Source organism: Netta rufina (genome assembly GCF_964035555.1).
Source record: "Netta rufina genome assembly, chromosome: 8".
In the NCBI taxonomy this organism is placed as follows: domain Eukaryota; kingdom Metazoa; phylum Chordata; class Aves; order Anseriformes; family Anatidae; genus Netta; species Netta rufina.
The window spans coordinates 25,116,282-25,138,496 of NC_140131.1; the positions used below are offsets into that span (position 1 = coordinate 25,116,282).

Genomic DNA, 22,215 nt, shown 5'->3' on the forward strand with positions numbered 1-22,215 from the left:
AGATTACAGTCCATTATGTTCACAAGCTATGATGTTACCTAATGAACAGTGGAGCTTCACAAGAATGTATTTAAAATACAGGTACATCATTATCAGATCCAGTTACTATATCTGATGTGCTCTAAGTTGAGACTGAAATAGTTTCAGATCCTAGAAAGAAAGGAGCTCTGGAACTCTTCATGACAAAAATTTCCAGAATTAGCCCCAAGACTTAACAATTTGTTTGCAACTCTGAGAATCATATTTAGAGCCCTAATATAGCTATGTATGTTTTGTCATGAGGAATATGTATTATTTGAGAAATAACTCTCTTTGTTGCAAGTTGCATTGGAAATATAAATAGATCACAGCCTTCACTTCTGCATTATTCAGCACTGAAAGAATGCACAAAAATCAAGGGTTTATTTAGTTTGTTTCTTTTGAGTTAGAAATACAGGAAATTAAAAATGCTAGGAAGCATCTACCAATATTATTTTCAGAACAAGTATAGGGTTTTATTCTTTAAAATTTCACAGCTGACCCTTCATTACTATGATTTATTTTCTCTAGTTACACTGATATGCAAAGTTGTATAATGTAGTCCGACGTGATTGACAGAGCCTGCAAGCAGTGGATATTTTGAAATCTGGCACATCTCTCTGTGTTAAACACTGTTGCACATAAACACTTTCTAGCATGAAAAGCTTTCTTCCCTGAACAAGAGAAGGAAGGGATGAATGGATTTTCAGCCACAAGCAGTCAGGTCTTGCAATACACAGACAGAAAACATCCTTAGATGTATGCAATCCTAAGTCCAGTACTTGCAGAAAGTGCTCTTAGAGAAAAGAAAAAAAAAGAAAAAAAAAAAAGTTGTATATTACTTGGCAGCAGGAATAATGCTTTTCAAGCACTCATTATTTCCAAGACAGTCCTTCCTAGTGGGTCATTCGATTATATGACCGACTATTTGCTAAAAATAGTCCAAATATTCAGCAAGAATTTTCCTCCTGGGGGCTTATTCAGGCTGTGCCTACTTATCTTTTTTATTTCTTTCTGAATATTGTGAATAAACCTTTCCTAGCCTTTTTAATTGGTATATCTGTGATATTTATAGTCTCCTATAATTGAGTTTAGCCACCTTTTGGCTGAGCTTATGAACCCGCTCAGTTCCACCTTTCCCTATTGAACAGTCTCTCTCGCCTTTTCATTTCTTGTTTGCTTTGCCTGAGCATAACAGTTCAGCGAGGTGTTATGCAGCCTGGAACCAAACACAGGACTCACTTTGCTGTACCCTTTTTGTTACTGAAAAAATAGTAGCCATCATTTCCCTAATATAAACAGAAACTGCTGTGTATCTTCTGGTCTGTGCGCTGATGCTAGTTCTACATGTCTCCCGCACCCTGGCATTACAGATAATCCTGTATGCTTCCTCAGGAGAGGTGTTTCACACACATTTTTTGCACATACACAGAGCCGCACTGTGGATGCACACAAACTGAAAACAAGGACAACTGCTAATGAAAGCAAAGTTTAAAGTATGGTTGAAGTTATAACCGTACACAAACCGAAGGCATTGCACATACTGAATTGACAGCAGAACTTTGCTGATCCTCCCAAGAATTTATATTCTCCATCTCAGTATCTACTTTATAGCACATGCTTTGCAGTGTTGCATCCTATAAAGCTGCATCATTCTGGACAAATTGCAGTCAACTTGCAAAGTCAAGCAGATGCACAACTTGCTCTTCAAACCAAAACAAACTTTAAATCTACATGTTGTACAGTTTCCACTTATCTGTAGAAAGTGCTTAATGAGTAGACAGTAAATACAAGACCTGTGCTATGGGACTAATATATTTTACTTCCTCAATATGTTCTAATTAAAAGAGTATTTAAGGTCAAATGTCAAGTGATAAACAAAATGACCCAATTTAAGAGTTCTATGTTTTACTTAATAGATGATTTTGAAAACAGCCTTAATTATCTCACCATTGTGAAGCCTATTAAAATCTAGTTTATTGGAAATACAGTAAATTATACAGCCAAACATTTAAAAGGAATTACTTCTCTTTCCCCTCATAACAGCGGAAATAAGGAGTGACATTAGAGAAGCTGAAGGAGTTAATTCAAAAAAAAACCACATGGACAAGTAGTTCTGAATCATATGCTTATACATGTAAAAATACATGTGTACATATGCACATATATACTATGTCTGTATTTATACACATATATGTAGTTACGTACATAATATCTGCTTCAGAGTACTTTGTTGTTCTGCTCATAGAAAGCCTTTCTTTGATCACTAATTAAAAAGGTCCAAAACTTTCGTTTCTATTTTGAAGTGTACAGGTTTCTGGCTGGATTGTTTTGTGGTAAGAATGAAAGATTTGTCTTCATTCGTTTCTTCAATATTTGAAGCATGCAATGTGTATGTTTATTAATAAGCAGTGTTTATGTTGATCTTCATTACTAATTAATTATTTTAACTGCATGGCTTCTGACAGTGGGAAATGTGTAACGTTTGCATGCCAAACCTGTATATATTTGTTATGCCAGCAGTATTGGCCAATATTCAAAAAAAAAAAAGTCAAGATGTGTGAGTAAAATTATTTATGATTAAAGTATCCAGGCTGCTGTTACCTGGCTGTGGCATTAAAAAAAAAAAAAAAAAAAAAAAAAAAAAAAAAAAAAAAAAAAAAAAAAGGGTAAAACCATTCATCATTTAGTTATGGTATAGCTTACAGGCTTTATACAGCTTAACTACTCTGTTTTCGTGCTCGTAGATTTTTTACATACCTTTGAAATACCACTTCTTACATATTAACCTCTCCAAATAACCCACAGCTGTGGGATGGCATTCTGATTCATCTCAGTGAAGGGTTTTACTTAGTAAATCGCTATCTGTATTACCCACAAAATAGTATAAACTGACCTAATATGTGAAAATATGCAATTTATTTAAACTAGCATCAGCATTTTAGTACCAGCAGAGCTAAGGTCTCTGTACTCTTCCTGTAGCTCTTAGCCAGTAGAGGGAGCATGAAATACTGTGCATTTGTAGCATCTGCTACACATTAGCAAAAATCTAGTTTAAGTTGATATTTCATCGCAGTCATTAGAGCCTAATCCGGTAGGTGCTATTGCTCAAAGTGTTTGTGATGATCCCTATTTACTAGTCCAAATTCTTACTATTAATTTTCAGCTTTCACCCTGCACAGTTTGAGTAGCAGAGCCTTCTGCATGGACTGGGTCTTCGGCCCATCACGCAAAGTCCACTCAGAGCTGCAAAAGATATGGAAAAAACAAGCACCAGGGTTTTAAGTACAGAAGAATAATCTGATGATCCAGATCAGGGGTACTCTGAGTTAAAAATTGTTAGCAACTTGGAGGCTTGGCTTTTGCACAATAACAACAACATAATTTTAATCCCAAAGTATTGGGCTTTGCTGGTTATGCTAGTAATCCTGTTGATGGAGCTATTTGGGTGAAAGAAGGCAGAGGAGTTCCAGTCCTGCTAAAGGCTAAGCACCCACCATGAATTTTGCACTCTCCCTTGACAAAAATATTCACGTTTTCTTCTTGGTCCTTAAAATACCAGCAAAGGACTATTTTAAACCCTTACATAAGTTTCCCATAATGCCAGTGGCATAAATGAAATCAGTTTTTAAAGCATAAAAGGCACCTCATCTAGGCTCAGAAACGTCAGTAGTAATTACAAACTTTGTTTTCAAGTATAATCAATTCTTTATTTATGGTGTGAAACTTTTTTTACCCTTTTGAACTTTCTCTATTCTAAGCCAAGCAATATTGTTGGCATGTTCCTTTAAAAGTAATTGCTTCTGGACTGAGAAATTGAATGTCAAGTTCCAACTTGATGTAAATTAAATGGGTTACATTAATAGTCTGGCCTGTGGTAGAAGTGAGTGTTTCGATTCTGGGTTTGACTTCAGGACACGACCTCTTGATCGCACAGGTCAGCACAGACGGGAAATATTGAAGAGGTACCCTAGGATGACGTGGGAAAGAAAGTGCCTTGTACTGATGTATCACAAACTGTCTGATCCATTAAACAGAAGCAATGTCAGACTCTACGGAGAATAAAGCTTGGTTGTCATAGGTCATTACGCTCTTCAAAAAAAAGAGTTGGAAGGAAAATCACAATGATGGAAATCCTCAGGGCTGTCATGCACACATAATCTTCTAAACCTTCTTGAATGAACACTGCCAAGCCTACATATAGGGTGAAGGGATTCAAGAATCCAAATATTCTTATTTTTTACAGTACAACCATGTCTCAGATTTCCCACTGTTCCTATTGTAAACAATTATTTGACAACATAGAGCATTTTAAATATAAAAGCAGGTTATCACCACAACTGGGACTCACAGTCGTGTGATTAGGTCTTAAGTAGACTTGTATCCATGATAGCAATCATGTGAGCAAGCCCAAGCAAAATATAGATGTTCAAAGAGAAGAAACAGGTGAAGGTTAGGAGAAGTTTTAATTGCCATTATTATTATTATTATTTGCTTTGGAAAACTATTTCATGCCTTTAAAAATTGATTTCTCTTCAATTGTCCGCAGTGATGGTGCAGACCAGTAATACCATCCTTTCTTGAACAGATAAGTTTGTATGTATATATAGAGAGTTATATCACAGAATCATATGACTGTTGAAATCAGAAGACATCTCTTGAAATCATTTAGTGCAAACCCCTTGCTCTAAGCAGGGTAAGCTAGGGCAGTTTGTGCCTTCCCTGGGTTCTATACTGCGAAGAGTTTTCTTTTCTCCCTCCCCTGCAGGTATTTACATGCACTGAGAAGACCTCCCCCAAGCCTTCTCCTCCCCAGGCTGAACAACCCTGTCTCCCTCAGCCTTTCCTCACAGACAGATTTTCCCATCTCCTAATCACCTTCATGGCCCTTTGCTGGACCTGCTGCAGGACAGCCACTTGTTTCGTGTAGCTGGGGAGCCCAGAGCTAGACTTGACGTGGTCTCATCAGTGCTGAGAGAGGCAAAGGGTCACCTCCCTTGACCTCCTGGCAGCACTTGTCCTAATACAGCCCAGAAGCTGTTGGACTTCTTTGCTGCAAGGGCACATTGGGGTCATGTTCAACTTTTTCACCAGCATTGCAGCCAGTCAGCCTGATGCACCTCCTGGTGCATGGGATTGCACCTCTCCAAGTGCAGGGCTTTGCAGTTCCCTTCACTGAACTTCATCAGGGTCTGAAGATTGCTCGTTTCTCCAGTCTAAGGTCTCTCTGAATGGTAGCACAGCCATCTGGTGTATCCACTGCTCTTCACAATTTTGTGTACATTGTAAAGTTCCCATTTAAATCCACAATCAACAAAAGAATGATAAGAATGATCACTAATGCACTAATGCTTTTTTTTTTTTTTTTTTTTTTTTTTTTTTTTTTGGATTGGACTTGCAAGGTTTATACTTTGCTGGCAATTAGCTATCACTGATGAGTCCCAGATCTATGGTCTTCTCAAGGAAGAACAAAACTGGCTCTATGTGATGCACTAAGTAAAAGCTCGTTTACATGAATTGTTCCCTGTAGCATCTAGCTTTTAATTATTCAAGGTTTGCCAACAAGAGGAACAGAAATGATAAGACCTAATGTTCTTGTGTCTGCTCATTTGGACTCTTTGAAATAAACCCAGGTGGCTATAAGGAATAACCCATCTCCGTTCAGGCATCCTGATTGATTTCTTCAGGTGTAAGGAGAAGTTCAAAGAAGTTAATCAAGCCTGTTACTGACCATCTGGGTGCTGTTACCTTTAAAAAAATAATTAAATTTCCTTAGAAAAGTACTTCTGCTGATTGTTTGAGAGAAATGGAGTAAGGAAAGCACTCTTTCCCTGGTTGACACTGAATTTTGCACTTTCCAAAAACTGTCTCATAAAAGAAAAGAAGGCTATTATAGACAGCTCCTTTGTGCTGATAATTAACTGCTAGAAATAGATTTGGTGGATCTGATTCAGATTGCTCTCCCACTGCTGTAATTCTTGGAGTCTAGCTGTGGTAACAACATGACACTATTACAGTGTATCATAATGATCAATACTGTTACGGCTGTGGGCACTATATTTTCTTAACAAAGAGGATTAAGAATTGTTAGTAGGCCTGTGTGTGAGGCCAGAACATTGCATTCAATACAACCTATAGTAACAAATAGAGAAAACTATTTAAATACTATGTTGTAAGTAGGTCTGCACAGCAGTATGAAGTCATTTGTAGCATCTGAAGACAAACAAAAGCTGGATATAATCTAGCTAAATTGCACACCTGTAATATGACCCAGGTAATCCCTGAAAATGATGGTCACAAGTCTATGGCACGCACATAAAATATTAGCTGAAGTCCATGTTATCACTTTGCCAGTGGGATGGTTATGTGATCTACTGAAAACAAAGCTAGTTTGGGTGTCACACTTCACAGCTTCAAGATATGTTAAGCCTACAAAACCTTGGATAAACACCACCATTGTTCAGGTGAGTTTTCACACTGCAAAAGAACTCATGTTGAAGGGAATGAGAGAAATGAAAAAGTCAAGAGAGTATGATCTACTACTCCCACTGCTATTGAATTTGACTGAAAGATGGCAGTCCACAATTCAAGGTCTTTTGCATCTCCATCTAGTCTATAGCAAGCAAAAGCTTATTTACACAGGAAAGAAAACCCATCAGGTAGAGTAACAGCCTTATAAAAACTTAGTTTGGTGTAAAAGACTAGATTTTCTGCCTATAAAGTGACAAGAAAGGACGTTCAAATACATCAAGCAAGAACAGAGAAATGTAACTGTACAAGCCATAAATAGAGAAATCTTCATGCAATTTATACAGCTGTACTATGCACTGCTTAAAATACGCACAGCATGCACATGCATGCTATGTATGTTCACTTGTACATATTTAATGTTTTTTCTATTCTCAGGTCTCCATTCTCAGTTAAATTCTATAGGCCCAATTAGAACTATGATTTTCTAGCCTGATGGCTTTTTCAGATTCTTTTAATATCAACCAACAGTGAAGTTATGTAAATGCAGTCCTTTTGTGGGTTGTGGATGCTCACACTGGTTTTAGCAAAATGAAAAATCTTGCAAATGACTGAATATTTTCAAAGCCCTGTTTCCTGGGCAGAGGCCGTTCCACGCCAAGCAGCGCAGTGGCTGTGCTTGCCCACCTCAGTTAAAACAAACAGGAAGCAGTCAACAAGAGACAAGGTAAAGAAATCCCTCTTAGGGGAGACTAGATGCAGCCTACATTTCTCAATGGATGTGTTCATCAACAGCGAGCACTCTTTTAAAGCCCTTAAGTGTTTGTAGGAGCGAAAATTAATTTGTTTTCCAATTCCAAAGTGAATCATATGCTCCAAACAGATTTTTAAGTCAATGAAACATGACCTTGTACAATCTAATTAAACAACTCAAAGGTATTGGTTGTTTTAAGATCCCTCTGGATACACTTCAGTTCAAATGCACACACATCATCTGTATGTACAAGCTCATAAATCTACAAAAAATGCAAATCAGATCATTAATGCTTTGAATTCAGCAGTCTTACCAGAGTCTTTTGAAAGGTAAAACATGAAAAATACCTGAATTATCTATACTCTTTTTTTTCAGCTTAAAGAACACACAAAAAATGATCTGGAAGCAGAATACAAAATAACTGTCTTTGGCTTCCTAATACCCAATGCATAACCAGGTATAAATACATCAAATTATCTGAAACCCAGTAATCATTCCAGTTTCTTCTCTGGATGGTGTCCTGACCCTGCTTTGAGTGGAAGTTTGGACCAGGTGACCAGACTTCTCTGCTCCATTGCACGTGACTACCTTAATTTCATTACAAAAATGCAAGGACTGATTTATTTTTATAATACTTTTTTTTTTTTTTTTTTTTTCCAGTCATTTGTCTTTGGCATTCCTCCTGTTGTCTCCTTTCTGCACTTCTATATTTTAGGTCCGATCACTGTATAGACCCCATACATGATCTGCAGTCTTTTTAAGCATTCCTTTACATTTCCTATATATATATCTGTGGTTATACACATACACTCTTGCTCCTCTTACTACCCATGCGTCCCTGTGTGTGGCTATCTCAAATGCCAACATAAGTACCTTTGGGGGTACCACTGATTCTTTTATTTCCTTTTCCTTTATATTGAGATCCTTGTCACATTTTTCTCTATTTTTTCATCAGTTTAATCTCCAAAATTTTACATGCTAAGTAAGAAATCTCTTCTATCTTAATGGTATCATCTTCCTCCACTTAAATTTGTCTTATTTCTTTTATTTTTCCTTCCTTTTAATCTATCTAACACATTTCTCCATTTTAACCTGCCACACCCCATGCTCATGGTCTCCCCATCACAGCTTTTCCTTTCTCTCATCAGCCCTTCCTAGCTCCTGTCAGTGACATGGCTGTAGCTGCACGCACGTTACTGCAACCAGAAAACCCACTCAGGAAGGATGTTGCCTGGGAAAACTGGGCTGCCACTGCTCAGTTTTCATTCCTACCTCCATCACTCATCCACAACAGCAGCTGCTTCTTTTACCTATATATAAAGCTGACTCTAGAAGTAGGGAAATGAAAGGAAAATGAGTGCCATGCAGGGACATATTTCTTCACCACGCTTCTCTTTGCTCCAGATTCAGACCCTAATCCCACAATTGGATCCACATGGCCGGCTGTGTTAATCGAAATATGGGATGAAGGTGTAGGCTACAAGCAACAGTTTTGCCATGCTGCCCTTCTAGGACATGGCCCCTTGCCATTCACAGCCTATATGTTTCTGACCTCTGGCTGCGCCACTCACACAACCTTGCAGAAGGAGCCCTACAAAGCAGGATCATGCAAAAGGCTGGCTGAGCTACACAGAAACTGAAGCCAATGCTTAAATCAGTCGGCTGTTTCCAATATTTATAAAATAAAATAAACACACCAGATCTCACTAAACAACTAATCACCTACATGGCTTTTTTTTTTTTTTTTTTAAATGAAAACTGTTTTAGGTGTGACAAAACATGTGAAACAAGTGGAAAAACATTTCCAAGTACTTTTGCTCTCAAAAACCCTTTAATGATTGAAGAGATTAAGGGATTGGGGTTTTTACTGCTTTAAAAAAAAGAAAACTATTTTTACTGAAAATTCAAACTAGTCTATGAAGCTTCAGGCCTGCAAAATTTGAAAAGATTAAGTTACAGCATGCCATACTGACCATGGCACATTATGAATTCCATATTCCTCAGCTAGAGTGACATATTTAATGAATAAGCCAAGTCACTCAGCTCTATTTCTATTTCAATATTTTTTCCTAACCAGTATTAACTTTATATGTACATTTCAAATGTCAAGAGGAAAAATAGCAGAATAGTGAATTTGTCTGCAATAAAGGAATAACTAGCAAGGTCTTACAACTTTACAAAACTAGAATTCTACGTGAAAGGTATCGTGTGCAAATTATCCCAATGTTAGCAAATGCTTATTATCCTCCTATTTTAAAGTATCCAGTTTTCCATATGCTCCAGCTCAGCCTTGTATTCTTTCATTTCACATGAGTTTTTCCTCCTAAAACAGTGACAAAAAATTGCCATACTAGATCAGATCACTGCTCACATTAAGTTCAATATCCAACATAGGCCAGTTCTTTACTGAAGGAAAATAGAAGAATAAAATCCATTTAAATACCCCTTACTTGATCTACACTGATGTACATAAGAGAAAAACCTCCTTCCTGACCTCCATGACAACTGATTTATGCCCAGAAGCATGAATTTTAATTATGATGACATAGAGATGGTCAATTTATTTCCTTGCGCTTACTTACTCATGAACGTGCATTTCCTCCTTCCAGCAAAGAGTAATTATCTCTTTGCAATTATCAGCACAGATGTGGCAAAGTTAGAATTTTCATGATTGTCTGCTAAGACCTGGAGGCCTGAAGAATATATGCGCTGCCAGATCTTTCCGCTGGGCTCAGGATTAATGAGTCCCTTGGAAAAAAAAAAAAAAAAAAAAAGAAAAAAAAAAAAAGGTTCTTTCTGCCTAAAGTAGGATTTTGTAACAGACACTTCCAAAACTGTAAAATATAGGCGGAGGAAGTGTTATTGCAGGCTCTTTGTCTTCATCTTCTATAAAACATATACTAAATGGTTTGTTACAATTTAAATTTCTCCAACATTTACTCCTATTTGCATTCCTGGATATGTATACATAAATATATGTTTATATAGTTTGATACATCTGCAGCTCAGTTGCTGGTAATTATTTTATTCAAGGAAATTACAGAATCATGGAAAACATAGACTTGACGGAATAAACATGCAGACATTGTTTTGCCTATCTGACTTGAATGGGATCAGCTGAGCCGTGTCACACTTTGCACTTCTGTTATCTGACCCATTTTTAAGGAACCAAAGAAAAATGCTATGGCCAGGACTGGGCATCCTGTGCCAAGGCTTTGTTGCCTTACCTTCATGGAAAATACTTCCCTCAAGTCTGGCTTGAATCTTCCTTACTGCAGTACAACTCCACAGATTCTTTACTTGTTGACTATGGTCTCAGGGAACAGTGTTTTCCTGTGCTGAAAGACTGTTACCAGGTCTCCTTTCCTCCTCTGGTCTTTAGACTGAATAGCATGACGCTTTTAGTCTCTCCTCACAAGTTATATTTTCTAGACCCCTGATTGTTCCCATTACTCTTCTCCGAATCCTTCCCAATTGATCCAAACCTTCTTTGAAGTGCAGAACTAAAAGTGTACTCAATATTCCTGCTAAGGTGTGACCAAGGCTTTGTAAGCTCATGTGATTATTCCACCTGATTGATGACTATTCTGGCCTGAGACTATACAAACTTAATTAGCCCTTCCTTTTTCAGACCATTGCTCCAGTTTCTTAAACTCATCCAAAAAGCTAATTTCTAACACAGAGAAAGTTGCTCTTAACCCTGCATTAACATACAACTTAATAAGCAAACTTTCTATTCCATCACCCACGTCTTTTATGAAAACGCCAGCTACAGCAAACACAGGACAATCCCAAACCTTACTTAGCAGAGCCTCCCAGTTCAACAGTGAACTCCTGATAATTTCTGTGCAGGATTTTGAAAGTTTTAAACCCAGGTTTATAGTGGTTTCATATAGATTATTTTGCTCATTTTGTATATGAAAATGTTATCAAAGACAATACCGTATTTATTACTGTTACTGTATAGACCTTACAATAATTAGCATAAACACCATCTTCTATAACTCACTTTTTCTTGACAATTGTTAAAAGCAAAACAAAACAAAACAACAAAAAACAAACAAACAAAAAACAACAAACAAACAAACAAACAAACAAAAAACTTCTGATGGTTCTGACATGGCTTCAAGCAGTTAGCTAAATATCCTGGTGTGAAGTTCTTCAGTCTTGGAGTGTCATCAGCTCAGTGCTTTCCCTGAGCTGTGTTAACGTACGTTTATCCCAACTTGCTGACAATGCATATGTTCGTAATCTTACCTCAAAAAATTTGTCAGGATCATGTTGTAAAAGGAGGCTGAGAACCTCCAACTTTTTCTTGTTATTTTCAAAATAAAAATGCATTTTTAGCGCTACAGCTGTAGCATCAGACATCTGACAAGTACATGCATAATACCTTACCAACATTAACTTTCTTTTGTTTAAAACTTACTTACCTACCTTTCAAGGAGTCTGGATGACATTCTCACACTGTGGTACTTGTGTTCATAATAGAAATAATCACTCTATGTCTGTATCTTAGGCTGGAAGGAAAAGCAGATTTCTGAGCACCACGATGGAAGTAACTGCACTGTAGATTAACTGAATCCGGAATTGTATCTTGTGTACAGGTCTTTTGGTAAACCTAAAAACACATTTCAAACAAGGTCAGGAATTTCCTAATTAATGAATAAATGATCTGAGGGAGGGGGAGAAATTGAAAAACATCTGCTTGCAAAAAAAAACAACATTTATTTCTCAGGGCCAGGCTGCAGTTCCTGGATGAAAACAGAGAATGATACCAGAGGTCCAGAGAGCACTCAGGACTTCCCAAGAGGAGATGAACACCACGTCCTGCACTGCCCGCAAGATCCTTCACAACTTACAGCATAGGGAGCAAAAACAAAAAAATATATTGGAATACAACCTCACATAGTCCTGACTACTGGACTACAGAGATAATTTCCCATTCAGTGATAAATTTATTTATATAATATTTATAATGTGGAGGAAATAAGGTAGTCTGAGAGAGACTTCAGGATCCATCATTCAGGTTTTAAAATGGCTAACTACAAAAAAAAAATAAATAAATCTGAAAGATCTGAGTGCATAGTTTGTCATACACCGGATGTATGGTATAAACAGCAACCCAGGGAAAGATGCTCTCACTTTATAAGTATTTCAGAGATATCACAAAGATACTGCTCTAGCAATATTTTATGCAAATCATAAATTTACCACGTAAATAAAGTGTAACGAAAGGAAAAAAATTGCTGTTTGCATTGTCACAGACATAAATACTTCAGTCTATGGAACTCTATAATTATACTTTTTCATTAAATTAGGGCCAAATCAAAAATGTCTTGCTCAAGAGCTGAAGAAGAAAAATCTTTCAATAATTTTTTTTTTCCGTCTTTAGCACACTCAAAAATCTACAGACATACATTTTCAGCAAGCAGAACAATGAATGCCAGTGGAACAAAAAAAACAAAGGCAGACACAACTGTAGGTCTTTTCTTTCTGCTTACTGACATATACAGTTTTTTGAATGACAGTGACTATAAAAAGGTTGATCTTGGTAAATAAACCTCTTGAAAATGAAAACAATATTTATTGGTTTTTAAAAGAAAAACAATATAAAACAGTAAAAAGTGACAAATCAGTTTTGAAGAGATCTTAGAAATATGCCTTTTGTCAAACATCGCCAAAGTTCAGTTTGAGCACACTGGGACTGAACACTGAAGAAGCATGTAAGTAGAATACATATCTGTTACGTAAGCAGTTTAATGAGTCTTACTTTAAGCCTTGTTGATCTGGCTTGGACAAAATACACCATCAGACTACATCAGCAGGTACAGAAGTGGAGCAAGCTAATCCTGGAAAAGAAGCCTTTATACCAAGAACTGCTTTGAATTTTGCAGAAATTTACTTTGTGGACTGCGTAAATGCTAAACAATCTTTTTACTTCAGAAAAGGATGGTTGCAACTAGGATACAGGTTTACATCATTTTAATGACAATGTTTACAGGTAAATATTTTCTTTTTGGGAAATGTTATGGATACTTAGGTAGTACGGAGTATGTCACGTCTATCCAGACTGCTTGCTTGTACTTGCATGCTGATTTATAAAGTGTCAAGGAATGGGAAAGTAGAGAGATTTCTGACTAAAGGTGTGTGTAAAAAGTGTAATTTGGGTAACACATATATTTGTTTAATCAAAATGAAAGTTAGTGGCATTTAGCAGAAGTATGCTTGAATAATTGCTTTTGTCATTCTGCTTCTGTAAGAAAAACTTTTCTGCTAAATATGAAACATAGTTTAATTAAGAGGTTAATGGGTAGACAATAGCTACGCTCTAATGGTAGTGTGTAAGTGAAAAAAGGAGATGAAGGTATGAGTGGGGTTGTCAAACAGAGTCAAAGGAGCTGTTTCATCTCTGTTTTGAATAAAAATTTACAGGAGGAAAAATTAACTATTATCTATCAAAATATAATAAAAAATAAAATATCTTTATCTGAAATTTTAGGTAGGCATATAATATATTTAGAAGATAAAATGGTTTCAATTCCAAAACACAAACATGTTTAGCTGAGCTGATGCATGTAACCACAGGAAAAAAAAAAAAAAAAAAAGAAGGAAAAAAAAAGTTCCCCTTGCACTTGCTTTTGGTATATCTTTTCAGAATCCTTTTTTTTTTTTTTTTTTTTTTAATGCTTACTTCTCTTCTAACCTGAGCTATTTGAACTGCTTATACAGTTCTATAAATATTGACTAATCCTTTTATCTAGAGTGCTTTTATCTTGAGTGACAGTGGTCTTTGCATAGCAGTTGGCAGATAACAAGCAATATCAACCACCACTTGTAAGAACAGCTGATTTATTTATTCCTTCTATGAAGAAAAATGTTTTCTTGCTTGTCTTTTGGTGTGACCTATATTTATGTTTGTGCTAATCTTATTATGAAATAGACATTGAATCTGTATTTATATGTATACATAAACAAATATTTATAGAGGTATCCACAAAATCATTATTTTTCAACATATTAATACCATTACTTAGAAAATAAGCATTTGTATTCAGTCACTGAAATGCTTATGAAATTATATATATATAGAGAGAGAGGTCTCTCTGTGGTAGTCACTTTGCATTTAGTAACTGATATTATTCACTATGGGCAAAGAATGCACTACCAATTTGTTTATTTTCATAAAACAAATTTAATTTCTTCCTTAGACACTGATGCTTGTGTTATTAGTGTGTTATCTAAACTTATAGACAGAAACATATATGATTTCCAAATAAGTTTAGCATGTTCATGAAACCATCTCATTAATTTTCCTTTCAATTTTATGAGGTAGAGAACAACACAGACACTGAACGTAACTGTGAAGTTGGGTTCAGTTCATGCGTCTATTTCACCCTTTCAGTGGACAACAACACTACTGCAACACTGACCACAAGCTGCAAGGCAAAGATGATGCCTTGCAGGTGCTGTGGGATAATAAACAAACATACTCAGAGCTGAACATGCAGCAGCTAAGCACCTAGACAGTCTCTGTAGCATGCCATTCACTTGTCTGATGTTTTCTATGAAAGGTTTAATAGGAGCTCCCGGTCTGTAAATCCTTATGTTTGCCCTGACCACCCTAACGCTTTATGGCAAGGCATACATACCCGATCCTACTGCTTTTAGGCTGTATTAATTTTTCTCTCTGACACAAAAGCCCAATGAGACCAATATTTCTACAGCTGTCATAGTAAAACTGAGTAGTACACAAGACCCGTGGTCACATTGCTGTGTATGTCAAAGCAGGAGATGTACTAAAACATTGACTGAAACAGGAAACAGCTCACGGTAACTTCACTTTTCATATACTAGAACAGTAAAAGCAGGACAAGTCGCTAACACAGAAATTGCCACAAACTGGGTAAAGCAGGCATTGTTCTGGCCCCCAGTCAGTAAAGGTTTGGGAAGTGCATGTCACTTTGAGAAAGTCAGGCCTAATGATTCATATTTCTGCCAGATGCCACTACACATTAAGGTATACACAGACATCTCACATCGAAATAAATATAAGCCTGGCTCGAAAAGAGAGGCTGCTGCGGTAAAACCCCACTGTCAGACCAGAAAGAGCACTACGGTGCTTGATAGTTTCTGCTTCAAGCTTCAGATCATGTGCTGTAATTGAAGGAGGGCACTGCGGTGAGGAAGATCACTGCTAAGAGGGCCTTTTGCATGCATGCTATGACCACTTCACTCTGTCCAATCTTTAAAACAAATCTTGGCCAACTCCCAGGTCCCTTCTGGCTCTCAGAACTTACCGCTCCCTGAGACGGGTCTAGTTACAATTGTGATTGAATAAAACAGACAGGCGGGGAATTAGCCTGAGTAGATACATTTATCTGCTGCTGTTTGAAGCTATTCGTTGTGGCTGAATGCTGCTCTGTGATTTTTCATGGAAGACGACTGCATTTTGCTATAAAAATAAAGCTCTGTGTGAATTTGCATGTAAAACTAGGTGTGGTGCCTTGTACCTCTCTGCAACTGTGAGAGTCCCAGCATACCTCAGGATCTAATTTACAGGCACCTAACACGATAAGCCAGTGACGAGCTGCTTGAGGCAATGCTGCTGCAGGGACAGGCATAATTATGTCTATTAATTACTTTGTGCAGACAATACTTTGCGGTTAGTTCCAAACTAGCATTTCATATTCTTCTCCAGAACAGGGGAAATACTAAGAGCTGTATTTTGGATGAGTCTTCAAAAAAACATTTGGATATTTTGAATGCTTCCAAGCGGGATAAGAAACAGATTTTCCCTGATCCATTTCATACTTATCAGTCATTTAAATGTTCAAGGGAGAATTACTATAATTACAATTTTATAGATAAAACAACACTGCAGAGGGATAAACAGATAAGTTTTACAAGGCAAACAGATTTGTCTTTGTGCAGCCTGACCCACTATGCATACTTGGTTTACATCTATCAAATTCCAGTCAAGTTGAGATGAGGAGCTCTCCTTTACACAATACACAAGAAACCATGCACTACATGGAAGAAAAGCAACTATGAGTCACTATCACCCATGCTTTAATCATCAGGCTCTGGGATGTTTGGGAAGACACTCTGTTCCTCTTGTCTTTATAGTTTGCAAATAGGACAAGTAAAGGATGTTTCCCTGTAGATATACAGTACCAGTAACATTTTTCTGGGCCACATGGGTTCAAACTCTTCCAACAGCTTTTCTCACATCCTCATGTCCCACGACAATTCTCCTCTTAGTATGAGATATAGCTGATGGACCAGAAATCACCTCTGCTTCCATCTGTGAAGACCTGCAACATGCAACTGCTCCTGAAATGTGCAACTGCACGTTTACTGTGGTTAAGGTGCATCTCACTGTACCTCACCCAAATTTTGATAGGATTCAGGGATGCTCTTTGCATTTCTCACTGTTACACTGCACAGTTTCCTGCTCACTCTGAGAATTTTATTCTTAAATTAAAGATAATTTAAGAAAGCACAAGTTCTTAAAAACACAATTCTGGGCTCTAGTTGTTCACTCCAAAATGTCTAATTCTTTGTTCTTCAGGTATTCACTGTGATGAAGACATCAATGAATGTTACATGAACCCTTGCCAAAATGGTGGAATTTGTGAGAATTTTCCTGGGAATTACACTTGCCATTGCCCACCTGCAGACAAAGAAGGGATTTACTACGGCGGCTGGAACTGCACAGAAATTCTCCATGGCTGTACTGATCAGCAATGCCAAAATAATGGAATTTGTATCCCACATTTAAAAAATGGCCAACATGGATTCAGCTGCATATGCTCACCTGGATATACTGGAATACACTGTGAAACCATAACTACATTTTCTTTTCAAGGAAACAGTTTCCTTTGGTTGAAGAATCCCACAACCCCTAAAAAGGAATCTTTCTATAATGTAAACCTGAGGTTTCAGACTGTGCAACCCACAACCCTTCTGTTTCATCGAGGGGAGAAAGACACATTCGTGAAGCTGGAGTTACTGAATGGCTACTTACACTTGTCTGTGCAAGTCAAAAACCAGCCACAGGCTCTTTTGCATATTTCACATAATGTCAGTGATGGAGAATGGCATTCAGTGGAGGTAACCTTGGCAAGAGCTGTTACTCTTAATTTACTTGACAGCTCTTGTGCAGAATCATGTGTCAATAAAACTTCTGCTGTGATAGATAATGATCACGTGAGGCTTGCATTTCAGAGCACATTTTTGGGCAGCTTACCAGTGGGGAACATTAGCAGCAGCTCTCTGCTTAACATCAATAATATACATTCTACACCTTCGTTTGTAGGCTGTCTTCAGGATATTGAAATAGACTTGAATGTTATTACTCCAGAGAATGCATCACCTGAATCGTCTTTAAATGTCAAGACAGGATGTACTAAAAAGGACTGGTGTGAAAACCACCCCTGTCAGAATAGGGGACGCTGCACCAACCTGTGGCTGAGTTACCACTGCAATTGCTACCGGCCTTACACAGGGCCCCACTGCTCAGCAGGTAAGATCACGCTGTTGGCATTAGTGGTTGTTCAAAACATACTGGCCTGCTTATCTCAGTGATGAACCAGCGTGTGCCTTAGGATCTCTGGAACTTATTGCCCACTGGTAAGAAACCACAAGAGGTTAGTAGTAGCACATGTTCATTATTTTCTAGTTATTTTCCCAGGAAGGCTGCTTTTCAGCCTGACAAAAAAAAAAAAAAAAAAAAAAAAAAAAAAAAAAAAAAAGTCAGGCTAAACTGGTGGATTCTGCTCATCCAGTTTTAAAATCTTCTTAGCACTCTTAGCACTCCATAAACTCTTGAAAACTGTAGTTCACTGGAGTAAAATTTAGAAAGCAACCAAGTCACTTGGAGTTGAAGTCTTATTTTCAAAGCATTCTTTCAAAATTTTATCCTCAAGCTCTCTAGGCTTTTATAAAGAAACTCATTTAAGGCAATAATAAGCCAGCAAAAGTACTGCATGTTAAAATAAAAAAAAAAAAAATAAAAAAAAAAAAAGAAGAGAGAAAAAGAGAGAGGGAGAGATTCCAATTTTACAAAATGAATGGGATTATGCTATTAACTTAATCTGATTAGCCTGAGGAGAAGCCAGGGCTTCAGAGACCGGGACCGAGGCCCATTCATCTCAGCCGAGTCCAACACAACTCTGGGCAGCAGCTGGCAGAGGCTGTTGCTGCCAGATAACTGTTTGGTGACCAGAGGAAGATGTGTCCCTGACTCAGTGAACAGAAGACCACATCTCAGAAAACAGCCCTTTTGGCAGCGACAACCAGGGATTCAAAAGCTGGCAATGCCTGTAGCACGTTCCCTGCTAGAAGTCATCTTTCCAAGTGCAGTCCGAGGCCAAGTGGGAGGACACGAGCAGGTCCCTGCACAGCTCCCTGCTGTACCACATCTGGTGCGGGAACGGCAGTGAGTAACTCTGGAGCTGTAAATAAGCACCCCTCAGGAATGTCTTGGGGTGGGCTCTGCAATCCTTCCTCGGCAAACATTTTAGGGGTTTTGAAAAATGCACAGGGCTGAGTCCTCCCTGCAGTGCCTTGCCCCTGCTTCCCCATCTGTCCCCTTACTAACCACGCACACATGTTCAACCACAGCAAATGCTTAGGGAAGAAGAATACATACAATAACATGTAGATACACAGATAGATAAATAAATAAATAAATAAATAAATAAATAAATAAATAAATACATTTACCAAGAAATCTAAAAAATGAAGTGCCACAGCAGTGTTGTGGTCAGGTGAGAATGGACAGACTAACCTGGTGTAGGCTGGCAGGGCAGCACCGCGGCCAGGGAAGCCACACTGACCTGCACCAGCTGAACGACTGGCCCCAAGGGCCTATTGGATGTATCGCTGCAGAAAGCTGCAGCTTGAAATGCATTTCAAAATGTTCGAATACAAGTTCATTTTGTATGCTATACTTAACAGTTATCAATACTTTTCAATATTGTTTTTTTTCCCTTATTGCAAAATGACAGAGTCTGAGAGGTAATTGTAACAGACTGCTTTGAAGTCTAGCTGTAATTTATCCAAATGTTTGGAAAGCAACTTTGGAGTATAGGACAACATCTGGTAAATATGTTTGCCTCCTTATATGAAGCAAAATTAAAACCAGTCAGGGCCAGGAGAGGCTTATACTGGCATTAGAACTGTTGAGAATGATTAGAAAGTGTGCTTTTTTTTTTTTTTTCTTCTGCTGACCACAATATTCCTTGCAAATCATGGCACCATGCCATTTTGATACATAGGTTCTAGATATATGCCATATTTAAAAGGCTGTGACAGGTTTCTTAAAAGGCAGAGTGGGGGAGACTTGTGGTAAAGGATAACGTAAGAAATGCTAGTGTCTTTTTGAAGAAAAGTTGCTGCCAAGTATTTAATTGACAAGAAGCAATATTTTCTCTACATACACAAAATAACAAACAGATGTTGACTCATTTTGATCAACATCCACATGTTGTGACCCAAGAGGTTAATATTGACCAAGGTGATGCTAGCCATCTCATCAAACAGATCAGACTGATGATATATATGTATATGTACGTATTTATAAATAGAGGGAAATACAACAAAGTAATTGTAAACATGAAATACCTCTTTGAAGACTAATGATTCATAACTCTAGCTGAAATTTTCTTTTTCCTGACATGAAAAAATATTTCAGTCTCTAGTACCAATATTACAGAAGAGGTATTGGCTGAAGAGGTATCATGCCTCAAAACACCCATTCCAACAAGCACACATTTCTACATACCAGATTTTTAACAGTCATCTAAAAATAAAGGTAATCTTATGCAAAGAACTATTTATTTTTTTTAATTAATTTATGAAATCATTTAGGAACAAGCAAGGGATTTTTTCCTGTCGCTAAATAATACTACTTTGCCACATAGTAGTGCAGTGTGATTATTAAGGGTCTGTTAGGGGCTTCACAGTCAGTACCCTATTTTCATTGCTTATTTTAATGTAGTCATAAAAAAAAGAGTAGTGCTGCAGGCAGGAACTTGGCCTACGAGGTCTCACTCTAAGAGTTTTACTGCGCAAAAGGGGACTGACTGTTCAGCTATGTGAGCATTAAAAAAAAAAAAGGCTTGGTTTGTTCTTTCTATGAATTTGATATATTAAAAAATAGCTCTTGAAAGTGTTTAGGCAGGAAGTCTATAATGCTGAGGACAAGATCATGAAACTTGAAGTGTAAAAATAGAAACACTTTGTTGTGCTTTAACGAGATGATTCATCAGAATAAAATACGGTTTGGACTACATATTTGGAATCCTTATAAGTCTGAAAATCATTACTGAAAATAGAGAGTAAGGCAGGGAGACAGATGTTTTTGGTTTAATCATTTTAATTGATAAGCAGAAAAAAATAAAAAGGCTTACTCAGTCCTGGATCATTTTTCCCCATGACACAGTAGTGTTATGAGCACTCAGGAATGAGCAGGACTCAAATGAGCACGTACTGAGCTCCAGCAACAGAAAGTCTGTTGAAGAACTGGGGAGCCTATGCAGGACAAAATGGGTGTGCTATTTGGAAGTTGTACACAAGAGATATTTGCTGAGCAGCTTTTGACTATTTCTGTGATTGAAATCAATGCAAAATATAAAATCACATAGATCCAGAATTATATTAACTTCCATGGTCATCAAAGGATCAAACCAGTTAGTTTCTTTCAAAATTATCTTTCTGATGACCAATCCAGGAAAATGGAGAAATCTGTCCTTATTTAACTGTTTGAAAACACAGCATTACACACAGCATGATAAAGGGGAAAAATATGCACAATAATATAACATCTGGTCCTGTACTGTGGCCTAATGTTACAGCCATGGAAACCTACAGAAGTTTGGGAATAGAAGCCCTTTATGGCTGGTTCAAGTCCTTATACATCCATTAATACCAGCACATCTTACTACCATAAGTAAATATTACCAAAAGTAGCTATTTGATCATTGTATTGGCTTCTTTGTCATTTAGCCCTAACTATTTTGTTTTTCTCCATTCTCTTTCTTTCTTTTTTCCCCTATCGCTAATCCCAAGAGTATATTCCGGGCCGGTTTGGATCTGAGGACTCCTCAGGCTATGCCGCTTTTTCTGTTGATGCCACTCAGAATGAAAATCTGAATATATCAATGTTTGTCCGAACACGCAAATCTTCTGGCTTGTTACTGGCTTTGAGAAACAGTACCTCTGTCTACCTAATAGTCTACTTAGAAGGTGGGAAACTCACAGTGTTAGCTCTAAATTCCATAAAATTATTAGGGAAACACTCTATGAATGATGGAAACTTCTACTTAATAATGTTAAAAGTAGAACCAAATAAGATTGAACTGTTCCAGTCCTCTCGATACCTAGGCTTTATTTCTACTCCAGTACTATCCACCCAGAGCAAGAAAATTCTTTACATCGGAGGCCTACCAGATAACAGAGAAACTAATAGAAAAGGCAGGTATTTCAAAGGCTGCATCCAAGACGTAAGAGTGAATAACCAGCCACTGGAATTCTTCCCCATCACCAACTCCCAGAATTCTTTTGTCAACCGAACCCTGATCAATGTCACCCAAGGCTGCATGGGTGACAACCTCTGCAAGGTAAGAAGGACATTTTTTTGTAACATCTTCACAAGTTCTTCATGGGTAATTAAAAAATAATATTTATTACCCTTCCATACAATATTTGATAATAATGATATCTTAGGAAAATGTGTAGAAATGCTAGAAAAAAGCAGATTCTGTTACATTACATATGATGGATATCAGCAGCAAGAGCTATTGGCATAGTAGAGAATGAAAATATTTTAAGGTTACAATACTGTTGTTCACCAATTAATTACTCTATGCAGTCTTAGCACTGGTCTTTTCTTTCCACCTGAAATAAACAGAATTATCCTTCTTGCCAAACAGTCCCATATCCTTATAGTTGTGAGTCCACCAAGATTT

The 22,215-nt window shown here is 37.4% G+C and overlaps 1 protein-coding gene across 1 annotated transcript in view; it reads left to right on the top strand.

Annotated features, from left to right (window-relative positions):
* CRB1 (crumbs cell polarity complex component 1) overlaps positions 1 to 22,215 on the top strand; it is a gene marked incomplete at its 3' end in the record, with an annotated part of 97,880 nt that overhangs the window by 46,234 nt on the left and 29,431 nt on the right. Inside the window, exons 6-7 of the mRNA XM_084291026.1 lie at positions 16,815 to 17,768; positions 21,317 to 21,867. Coding sequence (XP_084147152.1) covers positions 16,815 to 17,768; positions 21,317 to 21,867 — 1,505 coding nt within the window. The remainder of the gene's footprint in view (positions 1 to 16,814; positions 17,769 to 21,316; positions 21,868 to 22,215) is intronic.